The sequence below is a fragment of the Rhodotorula paludigena genome (genome assembly GCF_050403205.1).
Source record: "Rhodotorula paludigena JCM10292 DNA, Rt_paludigena_JCM10292v1_ctg62, whole genome shotgun sequence".
Taxonomy (NCBI): domain Eukaryota; kingdom Fungi; phylum Basidiomycota; class Microbotryomycetes; order Sporidiobolales; family Sporidiobolaceae; genus Rhodotorula; species Rhodotorula paludigena.
In genome coordinates, this window is record NW_027481396.1 from 1 (window position 1) to 23,614 (window position 23,614).

Sequence of the window (23,614 nt, forward strand, 5' to 3'; positions counted from 1 at the left end):
GCCCTGCCCCGCCCCCCCACGCGCGCCCTCCCCAGCCGCCGCCCCCCCGCATGCACCCCCGCCCCTCGCGCCCCCTCTCGTCCGTCTCGTCGTCGTCGCTCCCCCCCAACCGCCCCCACGCCACCCCCCGCCCCCCCCCCCCCCCCGCCTCGTCTTGTCCTCCTCGTCCCTCCTCCTCGATCTCACGCCCGCGCAGCTTCCAGCCCAAGGAGCACATCGCAGGCAATGCCCCCATGAAGTCGTCCGCCCAGCGACAGATCCGCGCAAAGCTCGTCGACCAGATCCCCTTCCTCTCGCACCCGGCCTCGCCTGCCCCCGCCGCTGCCCCCGCCGATGCACCCGAACCCGCGCCGCAGACCCCTGCAGCGGAAGCCGCCGACGACGACGACGAGGACGACGGCGGACGCGCGGGCGGCAAGAAGGGCAAGGGCGGCAAGAAGGGCGGCAAGGGCGGCGGCGCACAAAAGGGCGGCAAGAAGGGCCGCAGGGGCGACGACCACGACGACGACGACGAGGGCGCAGCTGCGGCAGAAGACAGCGGCGCCCTCACTGTCCTCGACCTCATCTGGCCCAAGAAGGAGACGCTCTCGCTCGTAAAGTGGTCCGTCTCGGGTCCTCTTCCCTCGTCTCGCCCTTCGCACACTCACCCGCTCATGATCCTCGCAGCCGAGACCACATCTCGATCTACACCGTGCACGGCGAGCCCATCTTCTACCAGCACTTTGACGGCCCCTTCTACCCGACCCTCCGCCTCCTCCACCGCTGTGCGTCCATTCTCACGTTCGCTCATGCAGAGTTCTCGCGCTTCCATGCGCTACCAGCCCGTTCTGACGCGACCTTCTGCGTGCGCACAGTCCCTGACATGCTCCCGCGAGTCGGCGTCGACCGCGGCGCGATCAAGTTTGTCCTCTCGGGCGCCAACATCATGTGGTGAGTCGGCGACAGTCTCCTGCGTGCCCGTGACGGCTCTGCACAGTCGCGCCACCAGCTCGTCAAAGGTCAAGTCGACCAAACTCGCTCACACGACCCCACCTTCCGCAGCCCCGGCATGACCTCCGCAACCGGCTACCTCCCCCCTTCCTCGCACAACATCCCCAAAGGGACGCCCGTCGCCGTACACGCGTACGGCAAGGAGAACGCGCTCGCGATCGGCCTCTTGACGATGAGCACGGACGAGATCCGCAGCGTCAACAAGAACATTGGCGTCGAAAACATTGCCTTCCTCGGTGACGATCTGTGGAAGGTCGACCGGCTGTAGAGCGGGTGCGCGCTTAGGGGCGCAGGTCCAGAATGTGTAGCTGTAACATCAACGATGCATCCGCAGACGCTGGAGAGACTGCCTTCGCTTGTTCTCGATCCCTTTGCTGGCGGTATGCTCTTTACCGCCTCTCACCTCCTCGACTTTGTGTCCAGACGGAGTCAAAGATCGCTCTGCACGGCCCCGAGGCTGCGAATCTGAATCTAGTGCAACTGCAGGGTATCGACATCGGAAAATATCGCTTCGGTCCTCCCGTCCAACTAGACGGTCCCGAAAGACCGGTCACCCGAGTCGCCCAACCCGGGCACGACGTAGCCGTCCTCCGTGAGCTGTGCGCAGTAACGCAGACGGTCGTCAGTACTTGAGCGGCTTTTCTGAGCCAAGCGCAGCCCGTACGCAGCGGAAACCGCACGCACCTGCTCGTCGACCGCGCACGCATAGATCTGCAGCCCCGGGTGCTCGTCGGCCACTTTTTGCAGCCCGGGCTTGGAGCCGAGAATTGAGACGAGCTTGATCTGAGAGATGTCGAGGCCCCAGTCGAGCTGCGCGCGGACGCGGAAGCGTGAGTTGAGGTCCCATCGGCAGTCGCCAGGGCGCGCATACTGGCGCGCGCTAGCACAGTGAGATACACAACTCACAAGGATGGAGATGGCGGCGCTTGCGGTCCCGCCGGTTGCCACGAGCGGGTCGAGGAGGTACAGCGTGTCGACCGTCACATTCTTCGGGAGCTTCTGGTACTGCGAGCCTCCCTCATGGTCAGCCCTTGCTTCGATCGAGTACCAGGCGAGCACGACGCACGTATTCGACGGGCTGGAGCGAGACCTTTTCGCGGAAGAGGCCGAGGTAGAAGACAGAAGCTTCGGGGAAGAGGTCGAGGAACGCTGCAGGCGTCACTCTCTGTCAGCTTTCACCCGGCCGTGCATTGGGTTGAGTGCACGCACGGTCCGTCATGCCGATTCCTGCGCGGAGGATGGGCGAGAGACCGACTCTGGGCGCGACAGCCTTGCCCGTGTACGGGGCGATGGGGCTCTCGAGCTGCGGGTGCCCACGAGCAGTCAGCGAGAGATCCTCCGTGAGCTCTCGCTTCTGCGAGAGGCTCTGCAGCGCTGGCAGTGCGACCCGTCCTGCGAGATAACGCTCGAGAGATAGCGGAGAGCGAGGGGAGGGGGACGCACGCCGGGCACGTCCTGCAGCTGCACGTCGCGGGTGGCCTCGATGCCGAGGATGGTGGTGAGCTCCTTTACGAGGGCGCGGAAGCGGTGCGACGACGTGCGCTTGTCGCGCAGCTCGGAGAGCTTGGCCTGGACGAGCGGGTGCGAGACGACGTGGATCGACATGGCGGGGAGGTGGCTGAAGAGGTTCGTGTGGGAGTGGCAGGAAGAACAAGTCGATTCAAGCTGTTGCGGGCGAGAGCGCGGCGATGTCGGGCAACGAAGTGGGGGCGGGACACGGGGACGGCCGTCAGGAGCAGCGCGAGGGGCGGGACTTGCACGAGAGGCTCACAGAGAGATGCACGGGAGCTGGACAAGCACCAACGGGCTCACACAGTCGAGCGGTGGAGCGCACGAACGAAGCGGGCGAGCGATCGCGCGTGACCCGAGCGACGAGCGGGCGACGGGCGGGCCGCCGCCTGCCACGGCCGACCGCGCGCTCACGGCCACTGGCAGAGTCCGATAACGCAGTGCAGGGCACGTGCGACAAGGCAGAGCGATCTACAGCAACAGTCGAGCCAGGAGCCCGCAACTACGCCCCTCCTGGACAACCCCTCCCGTCTCTCGACCGCATGACAGAGACGATAAGCTCTGATAGCTGCATTTCAGCTTGCACGCGTCCCCAGTCTAGTGCAGGAAGACATCGAGCCGAGTCAACTGGCTGTACGTCTCGCTCGTCAACCGGTACCGCAGCTGCGCGCGTCGCCAGATAGCCCCGCAGCCCCGTCAGCACGACATAGACAGCCTGAAACGGAACTCGAGACGCACCATGCCCGCAAAGGTCATCAGGCTCCGCGCCTTGGCGCGCAGCTCGTGCATGCGCTGCTGCCGGCTCTGGTCGCCGCCGTACGGGCTCTCCTTGAGCTGCTGGTGCAGCTTGTACAGCACCGTCATCGTCGCGACGAGCACCACGTCGAGGTTGCGCACGATCGCGTCGTCGACCGACGACAGGTCCTCGGCCGCGCGGATCAGGTGCACCAGGTCCGAGTGCAGCGGGATCAGGTTGGTCGACTCGATCGTCTGCGCCGGCGCACACAGACCCATCAGCTCTGCATCGCGACACTAAAGCACACACGCAGCGCACCTGCAGCGCCTGCTCGAGCTTGCCCTGCTCGTACAGCGTCATGGCCTCCTTGAGGCGCATCAGCACCTCGCACGTCTCGCGGCGCTTGCGGCTGACCTTGCCGCCCATGCCCGCCGCGCGGTCGTAGTGCTCGAGGATGCTCCGCGCCACCAGCGCGACGTCCTCCTGCCCCGCCGCCATCCCGACCGTGCCGCGCGAGCCGTCGGCAAAGAAGCCGCCGCGCGAGGCCGCTCCCGACAGGGACGAGGCGGCGCCGGCGGGCTTCGACAGCGAGTTGCCGAGCTCGACATTGAGCACGGCGATGACGGCGTCGTATTCTTCTGCGAGGTTGTACAGCAAGATCGCCTCGCTGAAGCGCTGCTCGAGGTCGGCGCGCTCAGCGGCCGACTTGACGATGCCGAGCAGGTACGCGCGCGAGTCGGCGAGGTGCAGCAACTTGAGGTCGCGCTCGATCTGACCCGGCTGCGGAGGCATATGGCGTCAGTGCGTGCGACGCGACAGGGAAGGATACGCGCAGACGCACCACCTTGGTCCCGTCGTTGCGCACGTCGCCAAGCAGCTCGCTGTACTGCCTCGTCTCCATGACGAGCTCGCGCACATACTCGTGTGCGAGCGCGACCTGCTCGTCGCCGCGCGGTGCGGGGAGGTCGGCGTTGAGGCAGATGAGGTACAGGTACTGGAGCGCCTCGGCCGCGTCGGACTGGACGAAGAGGCGGGTGTAGCGGTGTAGGAGGCGGGCAAAGGAGAGCGAGGGAGTGTCGGTGTTGGCGTCGACGACTGCGATTGCGCGCGGTCAGTATTGCGGCACATGGGACGGCGAGTAAGAGACTCACGAAGCTCGACGTCAGCGGTGTTGGATCGTGGCGGAACGCGCAGAAGACCGTAGTAGGCGAGAGCAATGGCAAAGTGTACCGCATCTGCCTGATAGTGCGAGTGTTGCTGAAGAAACGCGACGGCCTGTGAAGCGTGCCCGAGCAACGGAGCGGAGTCAGCCTTCGCGCAGGCGCTAAACCCGACACACAGCTCGACCCAACGCACCCGTTCGAACTGCCCGCTCAAGAGCAGGACCTGGAAGTAGAGCAGCGGCCGCGTGCCCTTCGGGTCAAAGTGGGCCTCGCCAAACTTGCGCAGGACGGCGGCGAGGTCGCGCAGGCCGTACTTCTCGTGCGGCGCCTCGCCGGCGCCCTCGGTCTCGCGCACGAGGCTCAGCTGGAACCAGAGCCAGTCCTCGGTCGTCTGCGTCACGCCGGGCACGTTACGGCGCGAGATCTCGACGCGCCCGATGAGCTTGTACAGCGCGTGCTTGTACGGGTCGCTCGTGTCGGTCAGGTAACGGATGCGCTGGTTGTACTCGGCGAGGAAGCGGTCGCGGAGGAGCTTGGGCAGGCGGCGGTCGGGCGAGTCAAGCCAGGCCTTGAAGTAGGGCACAAAGCTCTTTTCGAGCTTCTGGATCGCCGCCTCGTTTTCGGTCGCGAAGGCGAGCGCCTCCTTGGCGTGGCCTGAGCGCAAGAGGTAGTAGATGCGCGCCCACACCGGCGTGTTGTTGGCGATCTGCAGAGGCGCAGCGTGAGCAACGGACCGACTCGCACGACCAGTCCGAGCACACCTCGAGAGCCGGGTTGGCCCACTGCCCGTTCTTCTGGTACTTGACGTTGAGGAAGGCGCGGATCTTGTTCTGGATTGACGGAACGCCGCCGAGCGACGCTTCTGCCGGGCGCGATGCGAGCGTCTTCTCGACGTATGCAAGGAATCTGCATCCACCACGCATTCGACATCAGCACTGGTCGCAACAGGGCAAAATGAAGGCTGAAGTGCGGACGGCGGACGCACTGCTCCTCGAGGTAACCCCGTGCGCCCTCGCCGACCTTCCTCCTCAGCTCGACGGCGTCCTGGCTCTCGGCGTCGGCAAAGAGGTACGCCTGGGCGTACTCGCGCTCCTGGAGGGCGGCGCGCTGGAACTCGCCGTGGAGGACGTCGCGCTCCTGCACAAGGTGCGAGAGGAGGCGCCAAGTCTCGGTGGTCTGCGCCGAGCGCTGTAATTGCGATGTCAGCCTCTCGGATCCATCAAGATCGATCGAAGAAGTCGCCGAACGCACCGAATCGCCCGCCGAAGTCGCGACGCTCGCCTCGCCCAGCGCGGAAACAAGGCCGAACGCAAAGCCCTCCTTGCGAAAGTCGTTGAGGCGGCGGATGACGCGGTCGTAGCGCATCATCTTGGAGTGCATCTGGAGCGAGCCGGAAGACGAGGGAAGGGGCGTGGCGGGGGACTGGGCGACTCGGCCCGTCAGCTCGAATCGCGTGCGGATGCAGGGAGGAGACGTACGCCGCGCTCAAAGCTGCTCGAGCTCGCGCCGCCACGACGGGGCGTCTCGGTGCTCGGTCCGGCGAGGGGCTGGTGGCGCCCGAGCTCCTCGAACATCTTGTCCTTCTGGCGCTCCCAGTCGCGGCGCATCTTCTGGTCGAGCGAGCGGTAGAAGTCGGCGGTCGTCGCGCGGCGGCCTTCCTCGATGGCCGAGATGATGGCCTGCTCGTGGGTGTGGCGGATGTAGCCCTGCGTCCAGCGATCAAGGTCAGTTGGGAGTGCTGGAACAAGTCTCGAGAGGGCGAGCGTACCTCGACATCGGTGTCGGAGAGCGGGACGAGGGGCTCAAAGGTGCCTGCGAGGTTGACCGAGTTGATGTTGGACGAGAGCTGGTCTGCGTTGACTCCGCCCGACGCGAGGAGGTACGCCCTGCCGCAAGGACGAGAGGGTCAGTCAACGCCGCGACGACGCCCGCCGGAGCCTGGCGCAAGGCCCACAGGAGCAGCATGGCGATCAAGTGGCTGGCAGAGCGCCTCGGCAGCCCCGCTCGAGGCTGCTGCGGTGCTCATCGCCTCGACCTGCCCGTGCTGCTCGTCGCTGCCGTCTCGCTCGCGAGTGAGCCAGGACGCACGCGTTGCCCGTCTGACCCGCCTCCTTCAAGCTGCGTCCAGCAATCCTGCGGCTCTGGCTTTCGATCTGGTCGAGCCCGAGCTGGATGGCGGGGAGGTCGACGCCCGACGTCTGCACCTGGTGCGCGAGCCGCTTCGACTGCTCGAGCAGCGCGGCGAGGGAGCTCATGGCCGTGTTCTGCGCGCTTGTACGGGCCCGGAAGAGCGGACAGCCGAGGCGGTGAGCGTAGAGAGCAGCACACCCGCCGTCAGTGAACGACGACGACGACGACGAAACTCTTGCGTCCCGACCACATCTGACTTCTTGCCGAGCTCGTACAGTCGTGGGACTGCTGACTTGCACAGGCCTGCTGCCGCTACGCTTGCCTACATTGCCTCGACTCCTCGCATTCTCGTCTCTCCCCTCTCCTCCCCCGAAACAACTTCGCCAGCATGCCGCGCAACGTTGCAGCAGAGACCTGCTCCGTCTACCAACACGCACAGGTACGAGTGGCGGTACAGCTTGTCAAGGAACTGGGAGGTCATGCGCAGGAACAGCACCACTTCGCCTCGTCTCGCACGCCAACGGCGCTACTGCTGCGCGGCGAGGAGCGCCTCGAGCCTCTTCTCGAGCCGCGACTCGGGCGTCGTGCTGCGGCGCGACTGCTCGTGCTCGCCACTGCTGCGCGGAATCGCGACGAAGCGCTTCTCCTCGAGGCTGCGCCCGCCGAAGCGGTTGCGCCCGCCGCCTGCGCACCCGATGCTTTAGTCGATCGTTCGCTAGTGTAAGGGGGCTGACGCACCGAACCTGCGTCCGCTTCCGCGCTGTTGCTGCTGCTGCTGCGCGCCGCCGGTCGAAGCAGCCGCCGACGACGACGACGTGGTCGCGCCAGCCGCACTCGCCGAGCTCGTCGCCGCATTCGAAGCCGCATCCGTGGCGCCAGCCGTGTCAACACCCTCCTGCTGCTGATTGTCCTGCTGCTGCGCCTGCTCGTTGCCCGCTCCGGCACCCTGCTGCTGCGAATCGGCCGCGCCGTTCTGCTGGGCCTGGCCCTGGCCAGCGGCGGCGTCCGAGCCAGCGTTGTTCGCGCCGGCAGCATTTTCGAGACCGAGCGCCGCCTGAAGAGCGTTCGGATCGTTCGAGGCGATCTGCGGAAAGAAGTGAGGGAGCGAGGTCAATTACGGTTAAATCGAGGCGAAAGATCGGCCGACTCGCGAAGTAGATGGCGTCGTCGAGAGAGCCACGCTGAGCGACACCAACGAGCGCAGGCTGATGATTCGAAGCGCTGTTGATCGAACTGTGCGGTTTGCGCGAGGCCACGGTGAGACCTCGACACGATGAAGTCGAAGCGGAAGGGAAGCGGAAGCGACCATAGCGAAGAAGAGTCCACTAACCTCATCTGCGCGCGTCAAAAGGGGCGTCAGCATCTTCTACAGCCGCCGTGCAGGCGTGCAGGTCTAGAACGTGACGCCGCCAGGGTCAGCGCTGGCGCGAAGCGGGAACGCACCCTGTAAACGCCCTCAGGGAGACCACCCGAGACGGTCGCGCTGAGAATGCCGTTGACGGCGGCGAGGTTCAAGCCTTGGAAGAAGGCGAACTGGGTCGGGTCGGTGACTTGCGTCGAGGTGAGCGAATCGATCTGCTCGACGACAACGTGCGAGTGACCTGCGCAACACGAGCAGCGCTCGGGAGGGCGTCAGCCGGTGCCGCTCGATACGCACAGATTTCGACGTACCGACGATGATGCCCTGCGCATTCGTGGCCTGCGGAGCTGCGAGCGAAGACGCCGCCAAGCGTCGCGGTCAGGAGAAGTCGCGAAGAGAGCTCCTCCCCGACTTTGCATACCCGAGTAGTAGTCTGTCACGGACAGATGTCAGGTCGTGCGAAGCAGACGAGGTGCGTAACGAACGCACTCTGCTGCGCGTTGACCTGCGGCGTAGAGCGGGTTGCGAGCGCAAGGTCAGTCAATCCCGAGGGCCAGAGATGTGAGACAAACATGCAGCACGTACAAAGTTGCCAGTCTCGAGCTTGCGAGTGTTGAGCGAGCGAGAGCATGGCGAGCGATGCAAGGAGCAGGAGAATGGGAGATGCACGCGGGTCAGCTTCCTGTCTGCATCTCGGGGAACGGCTCGCCCAGTCCGTGGAAGAGCTCGCCGACCCACGTTGTTGATCGCCATCTGAATCGTAAAGTCCTGATTCGGCGGAATGACCTGAGCAAAACGGCCGTGTCGCGAAGGTCAGCTTCGTCCCCGCTTGCGACGCGTCGGGGTAGAGGGGCTCGCGCGCACGTACCTCGAGGTTCTTCGGGCTGACAAACTTGCTCGACGGCATGCGGTTCTGCGCCGCGATGACGCCCATCGGGACGGCGTTGCACGAGCCGCCGGTCACCCTGAGTGCGAGAGATGGAGAAAAGATGAGCGACGCTCGAAGCCTTCTCGGACCGCCAGCACGCAGCCGAACGGGCTGTCGGAATCGACAGCGATCGACGCACTGGTTGCCGTTCGTGAGCGGCTGCAGCAGGCCCGATAGCAAGTTGAGAAGGTCAACGATACCGAAGCGAAAGTGAGCGAGCCGAGCGGGGACGAGCACGCACGAGGTCGGTGCGGAGCAAGCAACTGTTGATGAAGTTATTGGTGCTCGTGGCGGAAGCGACCTGGTCTGTGAAAAAGTGGAAATTCTGTGAGTGTCGGACCCCTTCAGACTTGAGCGCGATCAAACAGCGAAGGCGGACTCACTCGCAGCGGGCACGTCCTGGCCGTCGTTCGCGAGTCCAACCGCGATCTGGCTCGGGTCGAGGAAGAGATTGCGCTGCGGGTCGCCCGTGTCGACGATGTTGGCGGGAAGGCCCGACGTCTGGTTGACATTCTCGTTGCCCGTGCCCTGCTCGTCCGCACCTGCAGCATGGGAAGCACGGTTGCGTCAGCTCAAGCGACGAAGAACGAGCGAGCGATGTCACCGGGCGCACCCTGGTTCTGGCCGTCCGTGTTGCCGGGGTTGAGCTTGTTGTCGGTGACCTGCGGCGCGCGGCCCACGTCGCGGTTGAACGGGTTGCCGAAGCCGCCACCGCCGAACGAGCCGCGACCGCGACGGCCGCCGCCGCGCTGGCGAGCGAGGAGCGAGTGGCCTGCAGGAGTGCGGAACAGAGGCTGTCAGTGCCGCTTCCTGGTGAGTCGCTCGCCCCCACCGCTCGCGCAGGTCATCACGAGACTAGACATGACGAATACGCACTATCCGAACCGCGCTTCGTGAGCGAGACGTTGTCGCTGTGAGGGCTGACGGCACCGCCGAGCGAAGCGGACACGACGAGCGCGAAGGCGGCGGCGCACACGAGGATGCGAGTAGTGGAGAGCATGCTGGGCCGGCCAGTCGAGCGATCGAAGCGAGGAGAGTGCAGGGAAGTGGGCGAGTGGCGGGAGACAGGAGACGGAAAGCGAAAGGGAGGGCGAGGGAGCGGAGCGCGAGTAAAGCTGCTAGTGCGGGGCTCGAGCAGGCGAGAGACGACCAGCGTCTTGGTCTCTGCTGCGCGAGTCGAGCGAGAGGAAGGAGAAAGAGCGGGCGAGCGGGGCGAGTCGGCGGAGAGCGAGCCGTTGGGAACAGCGGGAGCCGCTCGGTCCTCCCTGCGCGCTTTTCGCCTGGAGCCGGCCGAGTCTCGACGTCTGTCTGCGCGAGTCTCTGCCGTGTGCGCAGCTGGCAAGTGCGTCACGCAAAGCCAGAGGCCGCCGCGGCGAAACGAGACGCAGGAGAGGGAGGAGAGGGTCGAAGCGCAGACGTCGCCATGCAAAGCCGCCGCAACAGGCACTGCAGACCAAGCGAGCTCGACGATTATCCGAGGCGAGCACACTGAAGGCAGGCGGAAGCGAGAAACAAGGGGAGGCGGAAGCAGCTGCGACGCGAAAGAAGAAGCGCTCTCATCCGCGCGCTGACCCGCCCACACGAAGGGATCCTGCTGCAACAGCGCAGCTCCGTGTCACAATCGTCTGCACAAAGTCTAGCGAGACACGAATGTAAGGGAGAGGGTCAAGAGGAAGTGGGCGAAAGGAGCGAAGAAGGGTAGGCGAGAGGAAGAGGACGAGTGTGAGGATGTCGAGGGACTCGTGTTGCGTGAGGAAGACGGCGACAAGCTGAACAGGAGTCAGAAGGCGAAAGAGCGGGAAGGGGGACGTGAAGCGTGTGAACGAGGAAAGGATGGGGCGATCTCTACAAAGTGGATGCGAGCTGGATCGAAGAGGGCGTAATTCCGTGAGGCGGGATGACCGAAGGATGCGAAAAAAACGGCTGTGTCCCGGCGTGCGAGGCCGGTAGGGGAAAGTGTCTGTTGTCCGTCTGAAAGGCGAAGAGGGCGGCGCGACCGACGTTGCGACAGGGCCGCCGAGCTGCATCCTTCCTGTAATGTGAGCTCAGATCACACGAAGACACGGGTGATGGAAGCACGCACCCTCTACCGACTCTGTTCGTGCTCGTCTCGCCCCAAGCTGTCCAAACTGAGCCCCCTCGCCTCCCGCTCGGCGCGCATCTGCAGCTTCTCGAGCGGGCTCTTGGGCTCCTCTTCTTGCACAGGCGAAGCGACGATGACGTTTGCCGGACCCGCTAGAGACGACGTGCGGACTTTCAGCGAAGGCGGAGCGCGTGCGGCGTGTTGAGGGTGAGGGTGAGGAGGATGAGGGGCAGAGGCGGACGGCACGGGAGGTGCGAAAGAAGCGACCGAGCCCGACGAGAGATTCGAGTCGCTCGAGTTGGCGCTCGTCGACGCCGAGGCGGAGCGAGGGGGCCCGACCGGATGCTGCGACTGTTGAGCCTGTGCGCGCAATTGCGGGTGCGAGCGTGGCTTGGACGGTTGCGAGCCCAATGCAGCGGCGGCTGAGCGCGGCACAGAGGACGAGGTGCGGCGGGAGGAAGACGAAGAGGACGGAGTCGAGGGAGGGAACGAGTGTTGCTGGTGGTAAGGGTCGTGCTGCGGGTGAGTGTAGTAGCCTCCCTGCTGCAGTTGCTGCGGCGCATAGGACCCGTCGAACGCCGGGTTCAAGCGCTCTTCGACGTCGCCCGCCTGCGCCACCTGCGTTGCGGCGAACCACTCGTCGTTCGTGCTCGCGCCGCCAAGCCCGATTCCGCTGCTCGGGGCAAAATCGAGCGTGCTCTTGTCCGTCGCAATGACGGTGCCGGGCGGCGGAGCGAGCGGTGAAGGCGGGATGACCTCGATGCGCGAGTGCGGGTTGTGCGGCGCGCCCGAGATGCGGTTGCCGGAGGGAAAGTCGCGCACGGTCGCCGAGCCAGCGAGGCCGGGCGACGAGACGGAGAAGGTCGAGGCCGCGCGAGTGTGGAGGAGCTGCGAGCCGGAGGCAGAGGAGGAGTAGAACGAGCGGCGAGGCATGCCCATCATCGTCCCGCTGAAAGAGGCCCGCGAGCCGGAAGTCGGGAACGCATTCAGCGACGCGCGCGAGCCGTTCGCCGAGCCCGGAGAGCCGTCTCGAGGCGAGCCGGGCGGGTTCGGCGAGCCGGCGAACGGTGGTGAGAACTCGCCCTTCTCGCTCGCGGCCCACGAGTCGCCGCCCCAGCTCTCCTGCCGCCCGCGCCCCATGTCGAACCCGCTCATCGACCTCCCATTGTACGCCAAGCTCATTTGGCTCGGCAGGGTCGCGAAGCTCGGGCTGATGGGGCTTTTGAGCCCGCGCGTTTCCAGTTCAGGCGGCTCATCTGCGTCGTCCGGAGCCCGCCATCGACGATGAGCCCAGCTGTACAGCTTGTAGCCGATGAAGACGGCGGCGATGGCGGCGACGATGGCGACCATGACGGCTGCGCCCGTCGGGAAGTGGTCGCCCCCGTTGTCGATCGAGGGAGCGGCGGGGGTGGTCGGCTTGCCATCGAGCCCGATCGAGGGGATGATCTGGGTGGCAGGCGCGATGTTGGGCGCCGGTGTGCCCGAGTCGGTCGCGGCTGCCGCAGTCGAAGAGGATCAGCCTGGGCTCGGTTGTTTGCGTGACGGGAAGAGGTGCTGCGAGTCGCGGCGAGTCGAACGACCCGAGTCTGTGACCCGCGCGCCGCTCGTGATAACTCCAAGCAAGCTGCAGGACACGCCGAGCTTGTCTCGCGGGCCCTCGTCGCCTCGCAAGCCCTCGATCACCGTCGCCTCGCCATAATGCTCTTCGAAAGGCGACTCGCGCTCAAGCGTCTCCGAGACTGGCAGCGGCCCCTGCACGGGTTCGCATAGAGGTCTGGACGCGTCTGCCGCCCCGCAAGCAGCCCTGGTCGACGTGCGAGACGAGCGAGCTCCGCCCAGCCTCTGGCTCCGGGCAACATCGCCTCCGCTTGACCCGCAAACACCTCGCAAGGCCGCATAAGATGACGTGAGGCACTCACAAGACATGTTGCTGCTCCCGCAAGTTTATCCGGCGCAGTCTGAGCGAGCGCAGCGGTCGTAGAGGCGCCTGCGAGAGAGGCTGTCCAAGAGGGCGAGTTGCAGGCAGAGCGGGCGTCAAAGCGGGTGCCAGGTGCGCGCTGAGGGTGGGCCAGGTAGCTCTGCTCCACTGAGATCTGGCTCAACCGCCCTCGTGCGGCTGACGAAGCGTCGCGGCGGATCGAGAAAGGATGCCGAAGTCGCAACTGCGAACAGGTCGAAAGGGGGGCGACGGCAGGCGGGAACAGGCTCGAGGTGCCGTTGCACGCTTGCAGTCGACGCAGACCGTGTGTCGAAAGGAGCGAAGGTCGGGGAGGCAGTGAACGTGCCAAAGTCTTAAGAGCAAGACAATACCACCTCGAACTGCGAGACTCCCCTCACCCACGAGATAGCTTCTATGCACTCACTCTTGCTCAAACGACGGATCTCATCAGACTGGATGCGCGTTGCACGCTATAGGGAGTCTTTGGGGAGCAGGCTTCTACGCGGAAGCAGGGGAGCGGCGAGGACTACAACACGGAGTCTAGCGCATGCACACAATGGGGAGAGCAATTTATATGGGTATGCAAGGGTGCGACAGTACGAGGTAACGGTGGGTAGACGCGTCGCGGCGATACATACATGGGCGAAGATTAGCGAGAGAGGAGACGGATCAAGCAGTCGCATCGCGCTGCTCGGCGAGCTCGACCTGCTTCCAGATTGCCGCTTCGAGCTGTGGGGACGATGAGCGACACTGTCAGCCTCGATTGATGTAAGGAAGCCCCGTCAGAGCAAGTCATCGCGCTCTACGCACCTCTTTGGCCCGGACCGGTTTCGCGAGGTACGAGTTCATGCCGCTCTCGATGCAGCGCTCGCGGTCGCCGGCGATGGCCGATGCCGTGAGGGCGATGATACGCAGGTTGCGGATGCGCGCGTCGTGCGAGGCGCGCAGCGTCTTGGTGGCTTCGTAGCCGTCCATGCCGGGCATCTGGCCCTGCGAGCGTGAGAACCGGCGTGCGCAGCAATTTTCGTCAGTTCTCGGAAAAAGGATCCAGCATCGATGAGTGAATGAGAACGCACGTCCATGAGAACGACGTTGTAGTCCTCCTTCTGCACCTGCTCGATGCAGCGGCGACCGTCCTCGACTGCGTCGACGACGAACCTCGCCTTGCGGAGCGTGCGCGTGACGATCTCGCGGATGAGCTCGTTGTCTTCGGCGAGGAGGATGCGCACGTCCTCGGGCCTGCGCGTCTTGCGCTCGCGCTCGACGCCGCGCTCGAACTGCTGCACCTCAGACGCGCCAGCCGTGTCTCCGGGCAAGAGTGGGCGCACAGTGCCGACAAAGTCGACGACGTCGCTCAGCGGCGCCTTGGTGAACGGGATCGTGATGGTCATGCGTGAGCCCTTGCCCAGCTGCGAGGTGAGGCCGATCGTGCCGCCCATCAGCTCGACAAGCTGCGGGGAGACGAGGATGTCAATGCAAGCCAGTAAGCGATGATGGGCAGTGGCAAAGCGAATACGCACGTTCTTGGCAATGGTCAAGCCGAGACCGGAGCCGCCGTACTCCCTCGCCGTACCCGCACTCGCCTGCTTGAACGGGCGGAAGAGGGTCGGCAAGACATCGGCACCGATGCCGACGCCCGTGTCGTCGACGACGAAGCGAATTACGACGCGCGAGTCGTCCTCGAACAGCTGATGGCATCGCAAAGTCACGCTGCCTGAGAGCCGGAAATAAACGAGAGTCAATCAAGTGGTCTCCGAACGCCAGAAGGTTCGAGCGATGCGCACCCTCGCGAGTGAACTTGACGCTGTTGCCGAGCGCGTTGACGAGGACCTGGCGCAGCCGGAGCCGGTCGCCGAGCAACGTCCCCTCATACGTCTCTCCGAAATCCTCGACAAATTCGAGACCCTTCTTCTGGGCGATAACCGAAAACAACCTCGCGTCCATGAGGGCGTCGGCAAGCGAGAAGGGCGCCGCCTCGAGCGTGAGTTCGCCTGTTTCGACTTTGCGCACGTCGAGAACGGCGCCGACGAGGTCGAGGAGGATCTCGCCGCTGCGGACAGCCTTTTCGACAAGGGTGCGCTGGTCCTCGCTCAGTCGGCCCGAGTCCGCGAGGAGCAGCCTGCAGGAGGCCAGTCATCAGTCTCAAGAAGTGAGTGAAGGGGCAGCAGCACACGCACTCGCAGATGCCGAGGATTCCGGCGATGGGCGTACGGATCTCGTGGCTGATGGTCGTCAAGAACTCGGTCTTGAGGCGGTTCGCCTCGCGCGCCGCGAGCTCGGCCGCGGCGAGGTCCGCCGACTCGCGACGGCTCTTTTCGAGCGCGTTCTCGGCAACGACGCGCTCGGTGACGTCCACACCGACGAGGATGCAGCCCGTGATGGCGCGAGCGTCGGGGTGCGTCGAAGGGATGGCAGGGTCTCCGCGCAGGGGGACGAGCTGTGTGGTGGCTAAGTGTGAGGCCTAAGTGCGACGGACCGCGTGAAAGAAGTACGCACGCGATAGCGGTGGTGCAGAGTGCCTTTGTCGTCGATCGTCTTGGTCTGCAGTGTCGCGACCGTCTCTTCGCCCTCCATGATGCGACGCACGGCGGCTTTCAGGTCCTCGTTGGCGCACAAATCCTCGAGGTACTCGCCAACAATCGAGGGCGGGTCGCCCTTGAGGGTGAAAGGCGGTATCCGGCCTTCAAAGAAGGTGATGCGGTAGTTTGGGTCGATTGTGAGGAGCGTGAGCTCTACAAAACAAAGGTCAGGCGAGGTCATCGGAAAGAGCGGGGTTCGAGGAGAAGACAGACCAGAGCCCTCGAGAACGGCTTTTGTTCGCTCCTTGATGAGAAGCGCGTCGTGGCGGTTCTGCGAGAGGACGGACTACAATTCAGCAGATGTCGCACTCTGGAAGCGCATCAAACGCACCCGGATCAAGTCGTCGACGTTCATGATGTTGCCGTACCAGCTCTCGATCTCGCCGGCCTCGTTGCGCCACGGACGGCCCTGGCAGACGTGCCACCGGAGCTGGCCATCCGCGCCCTTGACGCGGTACTCGAACGAGAAGTCGGTGCCTGCCTGCACGGCACCGAGGTAGATCGGGAGCACTTCTTGCAGGTCATCGGGGTGGAACATGGCTGCGCACGGAAGGCCCGGTCAGAAGGCGACTCCTTCTCGCTCGTGGCGAGAGACGCACCAGCCCACTCGGCGAAGCTCAGGTTGTAGGACGGGTCCTGCCCCGTGTAGCGGAACCACGCAGCGTTGAGCCACTGCACCTGGCCTACATTGTCGGCTATGAAGGCCATTTGCGGCATGACCTCGATGATGTTGGTGAGCTGCGTAAGCGTGAGCGGTAGGCGCACGTCGCGCGCATTCGCCTCGCTCGCGTTTGCAGCGGCCGGGTGCTGCCCCGCTGAGCCCGCAAGACTCGCGGCCGAGGCGACCGAGCCCCCAGAGACGCGCGAGGCCGGCATGTCGGGCCGACTCGGCGGGGTATCGTCGCCAGCCGATGACGGTGGACCGGAATGCGCGTCGTCAGCGTCGGGCATGCGCGGGCGAGCCGTTCCAGCGTTTCTCTCGAGACGTGCCGAAAGGTCGAGAATCGACGCATCGAGAGAGGGGCGGCGGTCGATGAGGTCGCGTATCGGAGGGGGGAGGCGGGCGCGAGCGGCCGAAGCGTCTGCGGAAGCAGAGGTCGAGGCGGGCGGGGTGTGCGCGTGTGACTGAGTGTCATTGACTCCCCAGGGAGGAGATACGGGCGCTCCTGCCGGCACTGAGGACGAGTCGGTTTCGGTAGAGTAGGCGGAGCTGATCGAGGGCGAGCGCGGTGCGTATGACGAGCCGGCGGGGTGGGCCCTGAGTCCGCGCGTGGCATGCTGGAGCATACTCGTCAAGTCGGCGTTGAGCGGGATCTTGGCCCGCTCGTCGCCTGTCACGACCCGTTTTGTCCGCCGGGTGGACGAACTCGAGCCGGACGAGGTGGAGTCGCTGGCGACGGAATGCTGGGTGCTCGCTGACGAGCTAGCAGCAAGACTCCGTGCAGACAGAGGCGGCGAAGGCAGGTCGAGGGTCCTGGTGGAAGGTGCAGGGATGTCGGATGCCGAGCGGAAGAGGGAACGGGGCGAGCGCGAGTCGTGGCGCGAGTCCGCCGAGCTTTGGAAGGAAGAGGCGTCGGTCGCGGTCGATGCCGAGCGGAGGAAGAGAATCGAAAAGGCGGCGTGTGCGGGTGCTGGCGACGAGGACGAGGACGAAGCCGACAGCGAGACGAGGACGTCTGCGCGCTCTAGGGTGCGGCATCCGCCCCTGTGCGCCCAGTACTCGAGCACGAGCGAGTCTCCCCACTGCAGCTCGCTCGTCCTGCGCGCCAGGTCGTGCAGCTTCGACCTGACGTCCGCATCCCGGTCGTCCCCGGCACCTTGCACCGGCGCTCCCGTAGCGAGCACGAGTTCTGCCGAGACTCTGTCGTCGTCACTGTGCACAGCGTCGAACCCGAGGAGCGCCCGTGCGGCCTGCGTGCAGCTGGTGAGCCGCAGCGAGGACGAGTCGAACGAGACGACGGCGAGCTGCTCAAACGCGGCCAGCGCCGGCGGGAGCGCCATGCAGGAGTCCACACAGCTCGCGCGAGCACGCAGACCAGGACCAGCGCCGCCCGGGAGAGCGAAGCGGGAGACACGAGCTTGCGCGGAAACGATCGTCGATCGTCCCGCCGCGCGGCGAAAGGGCCGAGACCCGGCCCGCCCTTGCTTCCGCGTGAAGAGAGCGCGTGTAGAGAGAGAGAGAGCAAAGTCTAGCATTACCGCGCAGTCGGGTCTACTTACTTGCCATCCGCCGACTCTGCCCCCGACCCCGTCCCTCCCCCTCCTGCTCCTCCTCCTCCGCCGCCAAACCACTTCCGGAACCCCTTCTTCCCGCCGCCAGCCGGCACCGTCCGCACCGCTCGCGGCAGCAGCTGCTCCCTGCGCTCCTTCTCGCGCCGCTCCTCCTCGACCTGGTCCCGCGTAGAGACCGCACCCCCGCCGCCTCGGTCCGAGTGCGACTTGTCGCTCCGGCTTGCGCGCGTCGGCGCGTGCCCGTGCCCGTGCGAGTGTCCGTGACCGTGCCCGTGAGAGTGCGAGTGCGCATGCGAGTGGGCGGCGCCAGGGCCGGAAGCGCTCGATGTCGACGGCGCCTGCACGCCGACGAACGACACGCCGCCTGGTCCTTGGCCGTAGACGGGTGGCGCTGCGGCCGCTGCCGATGTCGACGCCGTGCTGCTTCTTCCAGACTCGGATCGTGTGGATGTCGGCGAGGAAGCGCGCACGAGCGAACTTGGGGCGTGGTGATGGTGGTGGTGGTGGGGATGATCGGTCCTGCCCGGCGGTGTGGTCTTCGTCGTCGACAAAGGGGCCGAGTCACGCTCGCGCGACAGGCGGCGCCGTGGCGTGCCCGAACTCGCACTCGCCGCAGCAGGAGAGGCGCTGCGGTGCGAGGAGGGCGGCGGGACAAGGCGGTCGACTGTCGGGATGGCCCGCCAAGTCGGCGCTGACGGTGTAGGTGTGACGGAAAGAGACGAGGCCCGACCGGGCGACGAGGTGGCTATTCAGGGCGAAGTAGATCAGCAGTGTTCGGGAGTAAACGAAGACAGGCAGAGACACACCTGCCGAGCTCTTCCCGATCGTCTCGAACGTGTACCGCTGGTGCCTCGCCTTGCCGCGCTCCTTCTCGCGCTCCTCGCGCTCCACAAACTCCCGCTCGGCCTTCAAGCTCCTCCCATACGCCGCAAGCTGCTCCTTCAAGCTCTTGCTCGACGACGCGCCCGAGCGCGCCGAGCCCGCCTCGGTACCCGGACTCGCACTCAAGCCCGCCGTCGTCAAACTGAGCAGCTCGCGCTCGGCCTTCTGTACGCGCGACCGCGCCTGCGCGCGGGTCTGCGGCTCATCGTGCGGCGGCTGCGGCGGCGCCGACGGCGGGAGCGTCGTCGCGCGCTCGTACACGGGCGAGAGGTACTGCGGCTTGGCGACGAGCGGGACGGCCGTCACGCCCGATGAGTCGCCTGTGCGGGCTCGCGTAGGCGCGCTGCGTCCGCCCGGCAAGCTCGGCGCGATGCTCGTGGGTGCGGTGCTGCTGCTCGACGGCGCATACGAGTACGTCGAGAGCGTCGGGCCAGAATGCGTCGAGCCTGGCGACGACGAGGTGAAGCGGGCGCCGGCATGGGAGAAGGCCGACGATGCGTCGGTCGAGGCCGAGTTGCTCCGCGCACGGTTGTGCGCATGCTGAACATCGGCAGGTGCTGCAAACGCGCGCCGGACGTCGGCGGGCGGTGGGACGCGCGAGGAGCGGGCTACGCCCGACCCGCCGCTGTCGTCGTTCTCGGTCGACGACGAGAACTCGCCATCAGCAAGGGCGCCGGCTGTCGAGGGCCGCGACGACGCGGTACTGACTGCACCAGCGCTGTCCTCGCGAGAGCGGTACTGCTGCTGGAGCTGCTGCAAGTGCTGCTGTTGCTGCTGCTGAAGCTGCACCTGCTGCAGGAGCGGCGACCGGCCGTCCGACTGCGGATTCGACACAGCCCGGGGCCGCTTTGGCGAGGTCGGCGGAGACGAGACGACGGTCGGCGGCGGACTCGCGTCGTCGTGGAAGACGCTGGGCGCGTCGCCGTCGTTCGAGTCGAGGCTGGGACGGCGGTCGTCCGAGAAGGAGCTCTTCGAGAGCTGGCTGCTCTGGCGAGGGCGGTAAAAGTGGTGCGAGGCGGCGCGTGCAAGCGTCGCGGTCGACGCGCTTGACGTTGTTGGCGGCGGTGCAGCAGACGCGGGAAGCGGAAGCAGCGGCGCGCGGGTCTGGACAGGCGTCGGCACCTGGTCGCCGTCCTCTTCGTCGTCTTCCTCGCCGTCTGCTCGGTCCTCGATGGTCGCCATCGCCCGGTCACTCGCCTGGAACGAGTCCTGCCGCAGCGGTCGGTGCACCTCCAAGCTGCGGCGCAGTTCCGCTCGCTCGGCGCCTTCTTCGTCGTCGACCTCGCTCGCCGTCAAGTCGCCCTGCTCCTCCTCCTCCTGCACGGCGGCGTCGTCGCTGAGCAAGCTCGTCGTGCTCCGCCCAGCAGCGGCGGCGGCAGCCGCGGCGCGTTTCTTGCCCGCAGACGAGCCGGTTCCGCTGCGGCTAAAGGCCTGCCGCAGAGCCGTGCCAGGATGCGCCGCCTTTTCCCACACGCTCGGCAGGCTCGGGCGGCGCGCCGAGCTGCCACTTCCGCCGGCGCCACTTGGCGGGGTCACCTTGCGCGCCGGCAGAGAGACCCTCCGTACGACGCCGCCTCCAGCCGCACCGGGCGAGCCTGGCCTGGCCTGAACAGCGCCAAGCGCGATGTTGCTTGCGCTCGCAGCGGGAGACGCCGAGCCCCCTCCCGATGCCGCCGCGCCTCCGCTCGCGGCGCTCTTCAGGCTCGCCAGCGAGTGGATCGACGAGCTCGACTTGAGCCCGAGCGCATGGAGCGGCGCGGCCGCGGCGGGGTGGTCGCGTGCGTGCACGAGCTTGGTCGCGAGCGCGTCGAACGAGCGCTGCGGGTGCACGCCGAGGCGCGCGGCCGAGCCGGCGCTGCTCCGGAGGCTGAGGCTGCGCACGCTCGGCGTGCGCGCGCCGTGGCTCGCGAGGCTTGCGGCGTCGGACGCATCGGCCTCAGCTTCGTCGAGCTGCGCGGCGTACGTGCGCAGGAGGGAAGCGGCCGAGTGGTGCCCGTTGGTGTGCGCCATGTCGGCCGGGAGGATGCCGTGCTTCTCGGGCAGGCGCGGGTCAGCGCCGTAAGAGAGGAGGAGCCGCAAGATGGGAAGGTGGCCGTTGGCGGCGGCGAAGTGCAGCGGAGTCGAACCTGTGCAGGCGAGGTGAGCAAGGACGCTGCGATGCCGCACAATGAGCCGGGATGCGCACCCTGCGTTCCGACCGAGATCCCGCTCGACTTGCTTCCTTCGCGAGTGTACCTCCTCGACAACCTCGGACTGTTAACATCGGCGCCCGCCTCAATGAGCATGCGGACGACGCTGTCATTGCCGGATGAGGCAGCCGCGTGCAGCGGGAGGACGCCGTTCAATATCGAGTTGACGGGCTGGCCGTGCGAGAGCGCATACTGCACGAGTCCTGTGGGCGTGAAAGAAGATGTCAGCGCTCGAACCTAGCTTGAAGTCGCCAAGTCCGTTTGAGGCTGAGCGTTGGGCGGGCAGGCGGGAACAACAACCCACCGACGTTGCCGTTGGCCGCGGCCGAGTGCAAGCTCAAGTCCCTGTAGTCGGTCGTGATGCCCAAGCGAGCCTCCTGGCGCGTCAGGGCCGCCCCGCCGCGCGACCACGCCCTCGGCCTCGTGGCGCCGGGCGCCGACCCGGTCGAGGCGGACGAGGGGCTCGCGGGCGCGTGCGCGTGGGACGAGGCGGTCGACGAGAGCGAGTGTGTGCGCGGTCGTGTGCTGATAGGGCCGCTTGAGGACGGGAGGCCCGGCGCGGCGGTCGACATGCGCCGGGGTGGGAGAGCGGGGTGGGGAGGGAGGAGGAGTCGGCGTGGTGTGGGTGTGTGTTGCGTAGAGCTCGTACGGCGGGTCAGATCGTGCCGCTAGGGCGTGCAGAGCCGCAGGCGCGCTGAGCGTCGCGGGTGCGGGCGGGTCCGAAGCGGCGGAGAGGGCGAGGCGATGGCGATCGCTGCGAGCCTTGCACGTGCGCGGGATGACGCTCGGGGCAGTGTCTCCTCGGTGCAGACAGAGGGTGAGTGCACCCACGCAGTACCCAGCGGTGCTGCCGTGATGTGCGACGGCGAGTTGAGCGACCACGGCGCGACCGAGTGCATGCCGAAGCGACCGGAGTGGAGCACCAGCAGCGACGCGATCGACGAGAAGATGCACTGCGAGCGACGCGTCGGACGGGTAAGGGCTCAGCACGCCAGCCCTGTCAAATAGCAGGTCGAGTCTGAGGTGCTCTTGCAAAGCTCGACGGAGCAATGCGACGGCGACGAATGCGCATTTGAGCAGGCTCAAGGGTGGAGGGCCTCACAGTGGACCCTTGCATCGCACCGTGGGCGCTCTGGCGATTCATGTGAGGACAGTCCGAGGCAGCGTATACATGAGAGTCGGCGACATCGCTCGCAAAGACCGTGTGCAGCCGCAAGAAGCCGTGAGAGAGAGGGTCGTCGCGCTCGAGGCGCTCGAGGGCGCGCCTCACTGCCACCTGATGCCTGGCTCAGGCTTGACGAGCGAGAAGAGAGTCTCTCATGTGCGTCAAGGCGCTTTGCGGACCTCTCGCGAGCAGTTACCGTGCGAGAGGCTTTCATCAGTGCGAAGCGGGTTGACGAGGAGCAGCGGAGCGGAAACAGCGAGTGAGAGCGGGAGGACTGGCAGTGGGCTTCTGTAGCACGATCTGTAGACACACCACGCCAGCTCGTGGCTGCAAGAGCGAGTGGCGCGAGCAAGACGAGGGCGAGGATGTTCCCGACGACGCTCTGTCTGCTCCGCCTTCCTCGTTCCAGCACAGTCCTTGCTGTTGACGTTCACGATGAGCCTGACTCGCACCGCTGCCCGCACTGCCACCACCGCCGCGCGCTCCCTCCGCGTGTGCGCCGCGCCCGCCCTCGCCCGCCCCACCTCGTCCCCGCTTCCGCTCGCCCTCTCGTCCCGCCTCGCAGGCGCACTGCCTCTCCGTGCGATCGCCACGACCGCACCCCGCGCAGACCGCTACAACCCCGTCCCGAACGACAAGCGCTGGACTCAGGGCGCAAAGGTCTCGTACGACGAACTCAAGCCCCTCACGCAGAGCCCCTCGGACGTGCGTCGCCTCGGCCTCTCCTTGCTTTGCTCGTACTTCCCTGCCTTCGCGGCAGAATGTATGGCTGGAGCGTGTTGAAGCATGCTGATGCGTTGTCCCCTTGCCGACGAGCAGAAGATCCTCCTCATCGGTGCGTCGCTGCTCCGTCCTGCTGCGCTGTGCCGCCGAGAATGCCTCCTCTGACCTATGCGCACCACAGACGTCCGCGAGCCCGAAGAGGTCGCGCTCGGCTCGATCCCTTCGAGCGTCAACCTCCCGCTCTCGTCGTTCGAGAAGAGCCTGTCCATGGACGAGGGTGAGTGTGCCAGCTTCGGACGCCCCGCTTTCTCCCCGGTAGTGCTGCTCTCATGCACTCCCGCTGAGTACAAGAGAGTTGTGTCGATGTTGACTCGCTCCGCCTTCCCCCATTTGCAGGCGACTTTACGCGCGTCCACGGCTTCCGCAAGCCGACCAAGAACCAGCCAATGATCTTCTACTGCAAAGCCGGCGTGCGCGCCCAGACGGCCGTCGACCTCGCGCGCAGCCAGGGGTTCAAGCTGTGCGTCACGGGTCCTGAGCGTTTCGGCTCGGTCTGCTGCGGTAGCTTCGGGACATAGCTGATCTACGTCGGTATTGCGTCGACAGCGCACGGAACTACGAGGGCAGCTACAACGACTGGGTCGCGCGCGAGGGCAACAACCAGGACGACTAGGCTCGTCGCCCCGCCCTTGCTTTCCTCTCCAAGCCCGCCTGTCTCGACCCAACGTTCCGAATGGGGTAGCTCCAACCCCCTGATAGCCCTCAGAGCCGTTCCTGTAACTTGATCCCGCCGACGCTGCTTCATTTCTCCGGGAACCGAAAGCTGTCCGCATCCGACTGTCAATGAGCATCACAGCAAGAGGCGCCGAGGACAATCCATATAGTCTCCGACGCCCATTCTTAGCTCCTGTTTGACTTCGCTGTAACGCGGCTCCGGTACCGTATGGCTGCCCCGTCGCTCGGCTCGACCCGGACGAGCGGGTCCGATGCTTATCCGCTCATCCCA

The 23,614-nt window shown here is 66.0% G+C and overlaps 8 protein-coding genes across 8 annotated transcripts; 2 read left to right on the top strand and 6 right to left on the bottom strand.

Annotated features, from left to right (window-relative positions):
• Positions 1 to 196: 196 nt before the first annotated feature.
• TMA20 (translation machinery-associated protein 20) lies at positions 197 to 1,258 on the top strand (the record flags this gene model as incomplete). The annotated part of the gene is made up of 4 exons (XM_076651981.1): positions 197 to 601; positions 667 to 764; positions 855 to 930; positions 1,042 to 1,258. Coding segments are annotated over 4 exons (796 nt in total), but the record flags the coding sequence as incomplete, so codon positions are not given.
• A 260-nt stretch (positions 1,259 to 1,518) lies between these two features.
• On the bottom strand, positions 1,519 to 2,595 carry JCM10292_005991 (uncharacterized protein; the record flags this gene model as incomplete). Its single annotated transcript, XM_076651982.1, has 6 exons — positions 1,519 to 1,587; positions 1,675 to 1,800; positions 1,897 to 1,995; positions 2,057 to 2,139; positions 2,200 to 2,293; positions 2,434 to 2,595. 6 exons carry the CDS (start codon positions 2,593 to 2,595, stop codon positions 1,519 to 1,521), a joined length of 633 nt encoding a protein of 210 aa, XP_076502432.1.
• A 501-nt stretch (positions 2,596 to 3,096) lies between these two features.
• Positions 3,097 to 6,653, bottom strand: NIC96 (linker nucleoporin NIC96; the record flags this gene model as incomplete). The annotated part of the gene is made up of 12 exons (XM_076651983.1): positions 3,097 to 3,162; positions 3,238 to 3,489; positions 3,554 to 4,015; positions 4,077 to 4,330; positions 4,387 to 4,510; positions 4,592 to 5,104; positions 5,160 to 5,304; positions 5,384 to 5,586; positions 5,650 to 5,820; positions 5,877 to 6,104; positions 6,167 to 6,284; positions 6,487 to 6,653. The coding sequence occupies 12 exons, from the start codon at positions 6,651 to 6,653 to the stop codon at positions 3,097 to 3,099; spliced, it is 2,703 nt and encodes a 900-aa protein (XP_076502433.1).
• A 401-nt stretch (positions 6,654 to 7,054) lies between these two features.
• JCM10292_005993 (uncharacterized protein) lies at positions 7,055 to 9,816 on the bottom strand (the record flags this gene model as incomplete). The annotated part of the gene is made up of 16 exons (XM_076651984.1): positions 7,055 to 7,212; positions 7,267 to 7,612; positions 7,680 to 7,761; positions 7,859 to 7,863; positions 7,972 to 8,129; positions 8,200 to 8,235; positions 8,310 to 8,321; positions 8,378 to 8,393; positions 8,474 to 8,491; positions 8,627 to 8,674; positions 8,757 to 8,853; positions 8,956 to 8,975; positions 9,058 to 9,122; positions 9,200 to 9,358; positions 9,430 to 9,588; positions 9,693 to 9,816. The coding sequence occupies 16 exons, from the start codon at positions 9,814 to 9,816 to the stop codon at positions 7,055 to 7,057; spliced, it is 1,503 nt and encodes a 500-aa protein (XP_076502434.1).
• A 1,086-nt stretch (positions 9,817 to 10,902) lies between these two features.
• On the bottom strand, positions 10,903 to 12,825 carry JCM10292_005994 (uncharacterized protein; the record flags this gene model as incomplete). Its single annotated transcript, XM_076651985.1, has 2 exons — positions 10,903 to 12,395; positions 12,819 to 12,825. The coding sequence occupies 2 exons, from the start codon at positions 12,823 to 12,825 to the stop codon at positions 10,903 to 10,905; spliced, it is 1,500 nt and encodes a 499-aa protein (XP_076502435.1).
• Positions 12,826 to 13,507: 682 nt separating this feature from the next.
• On the bottom strand, positions 13,508 to 17,418 carry JCM10292_005995 (uncharacterized protein; the record flags this gene model as incomplete). Its single annotated transcript, XM_076651986.1, has 10 exons — positions 13,508 to 13,567; positions 13,649 to 13,828; positions 13,915 to 14,289; positions 14,359 to 14,552; positions 14,623 to 14,957; positions 15,016 to 15,275; positions 15,335 to 15,570; positions 15,631 to 15,688; positions 15,749 to 15,957; positions 16,017 to 17,418. 10 exons carry the CDS (start codon positions 17,416 to 17,418, stop codon positions 13,508 to 13,510), a joined length of 3,309 nt encoding a protein of 1,102 aa, XP_076502436.1.
• Positions 17,419 to 17,633: 215 nt separating this feature from the next.
• JCM10292_005996 (ankyrin repeat domain-containing protein) lies at positions 17,634 to 21,292 on the bottom strand (the record flags this gene model as incomplete). Its single annotated transcript, XM_076651987.1, has 4 exons — positions 17,634 to 18,394; positions 18,456 to 20,657; positions 20,717 to 20,923; positions 21,025 to 21,292. 4 exons carry the CDS (start codon positions 21,290 to 21,292, stop codon positions 17,634 to 17,636), a joined length of 3,438 nt encoding a protein of 1,145 aa, XP_076502437.1.
• Positions 21,293 to 22,320: 1,028 nt separating this feature from the next.
• On the top strand, positions 22,321 to 23,281 carry JCM10292_005997 (rhodanese-like domain-containing protein; the record flags this gene model as incomplete). Its single annotated transcript, XM_076651988.1, has 5 exons — positions 22,321 to 22,590; positions 22,705 to 22,720; positions 22,790 to 22,885; positions 23,005 to 23,128; positions 23,215 to 23,281. The coding sequence occupies 5 exons, from the start codon at positions 22,321 to 22,323 to the stop codon at positions 23,279 to 23,281; spliced, it is 573 nt and encodes a 190-aa protein (XP_076502438.1).
• Positions 23,282 to 23,614: the final 333 nt, after the last annotated feature.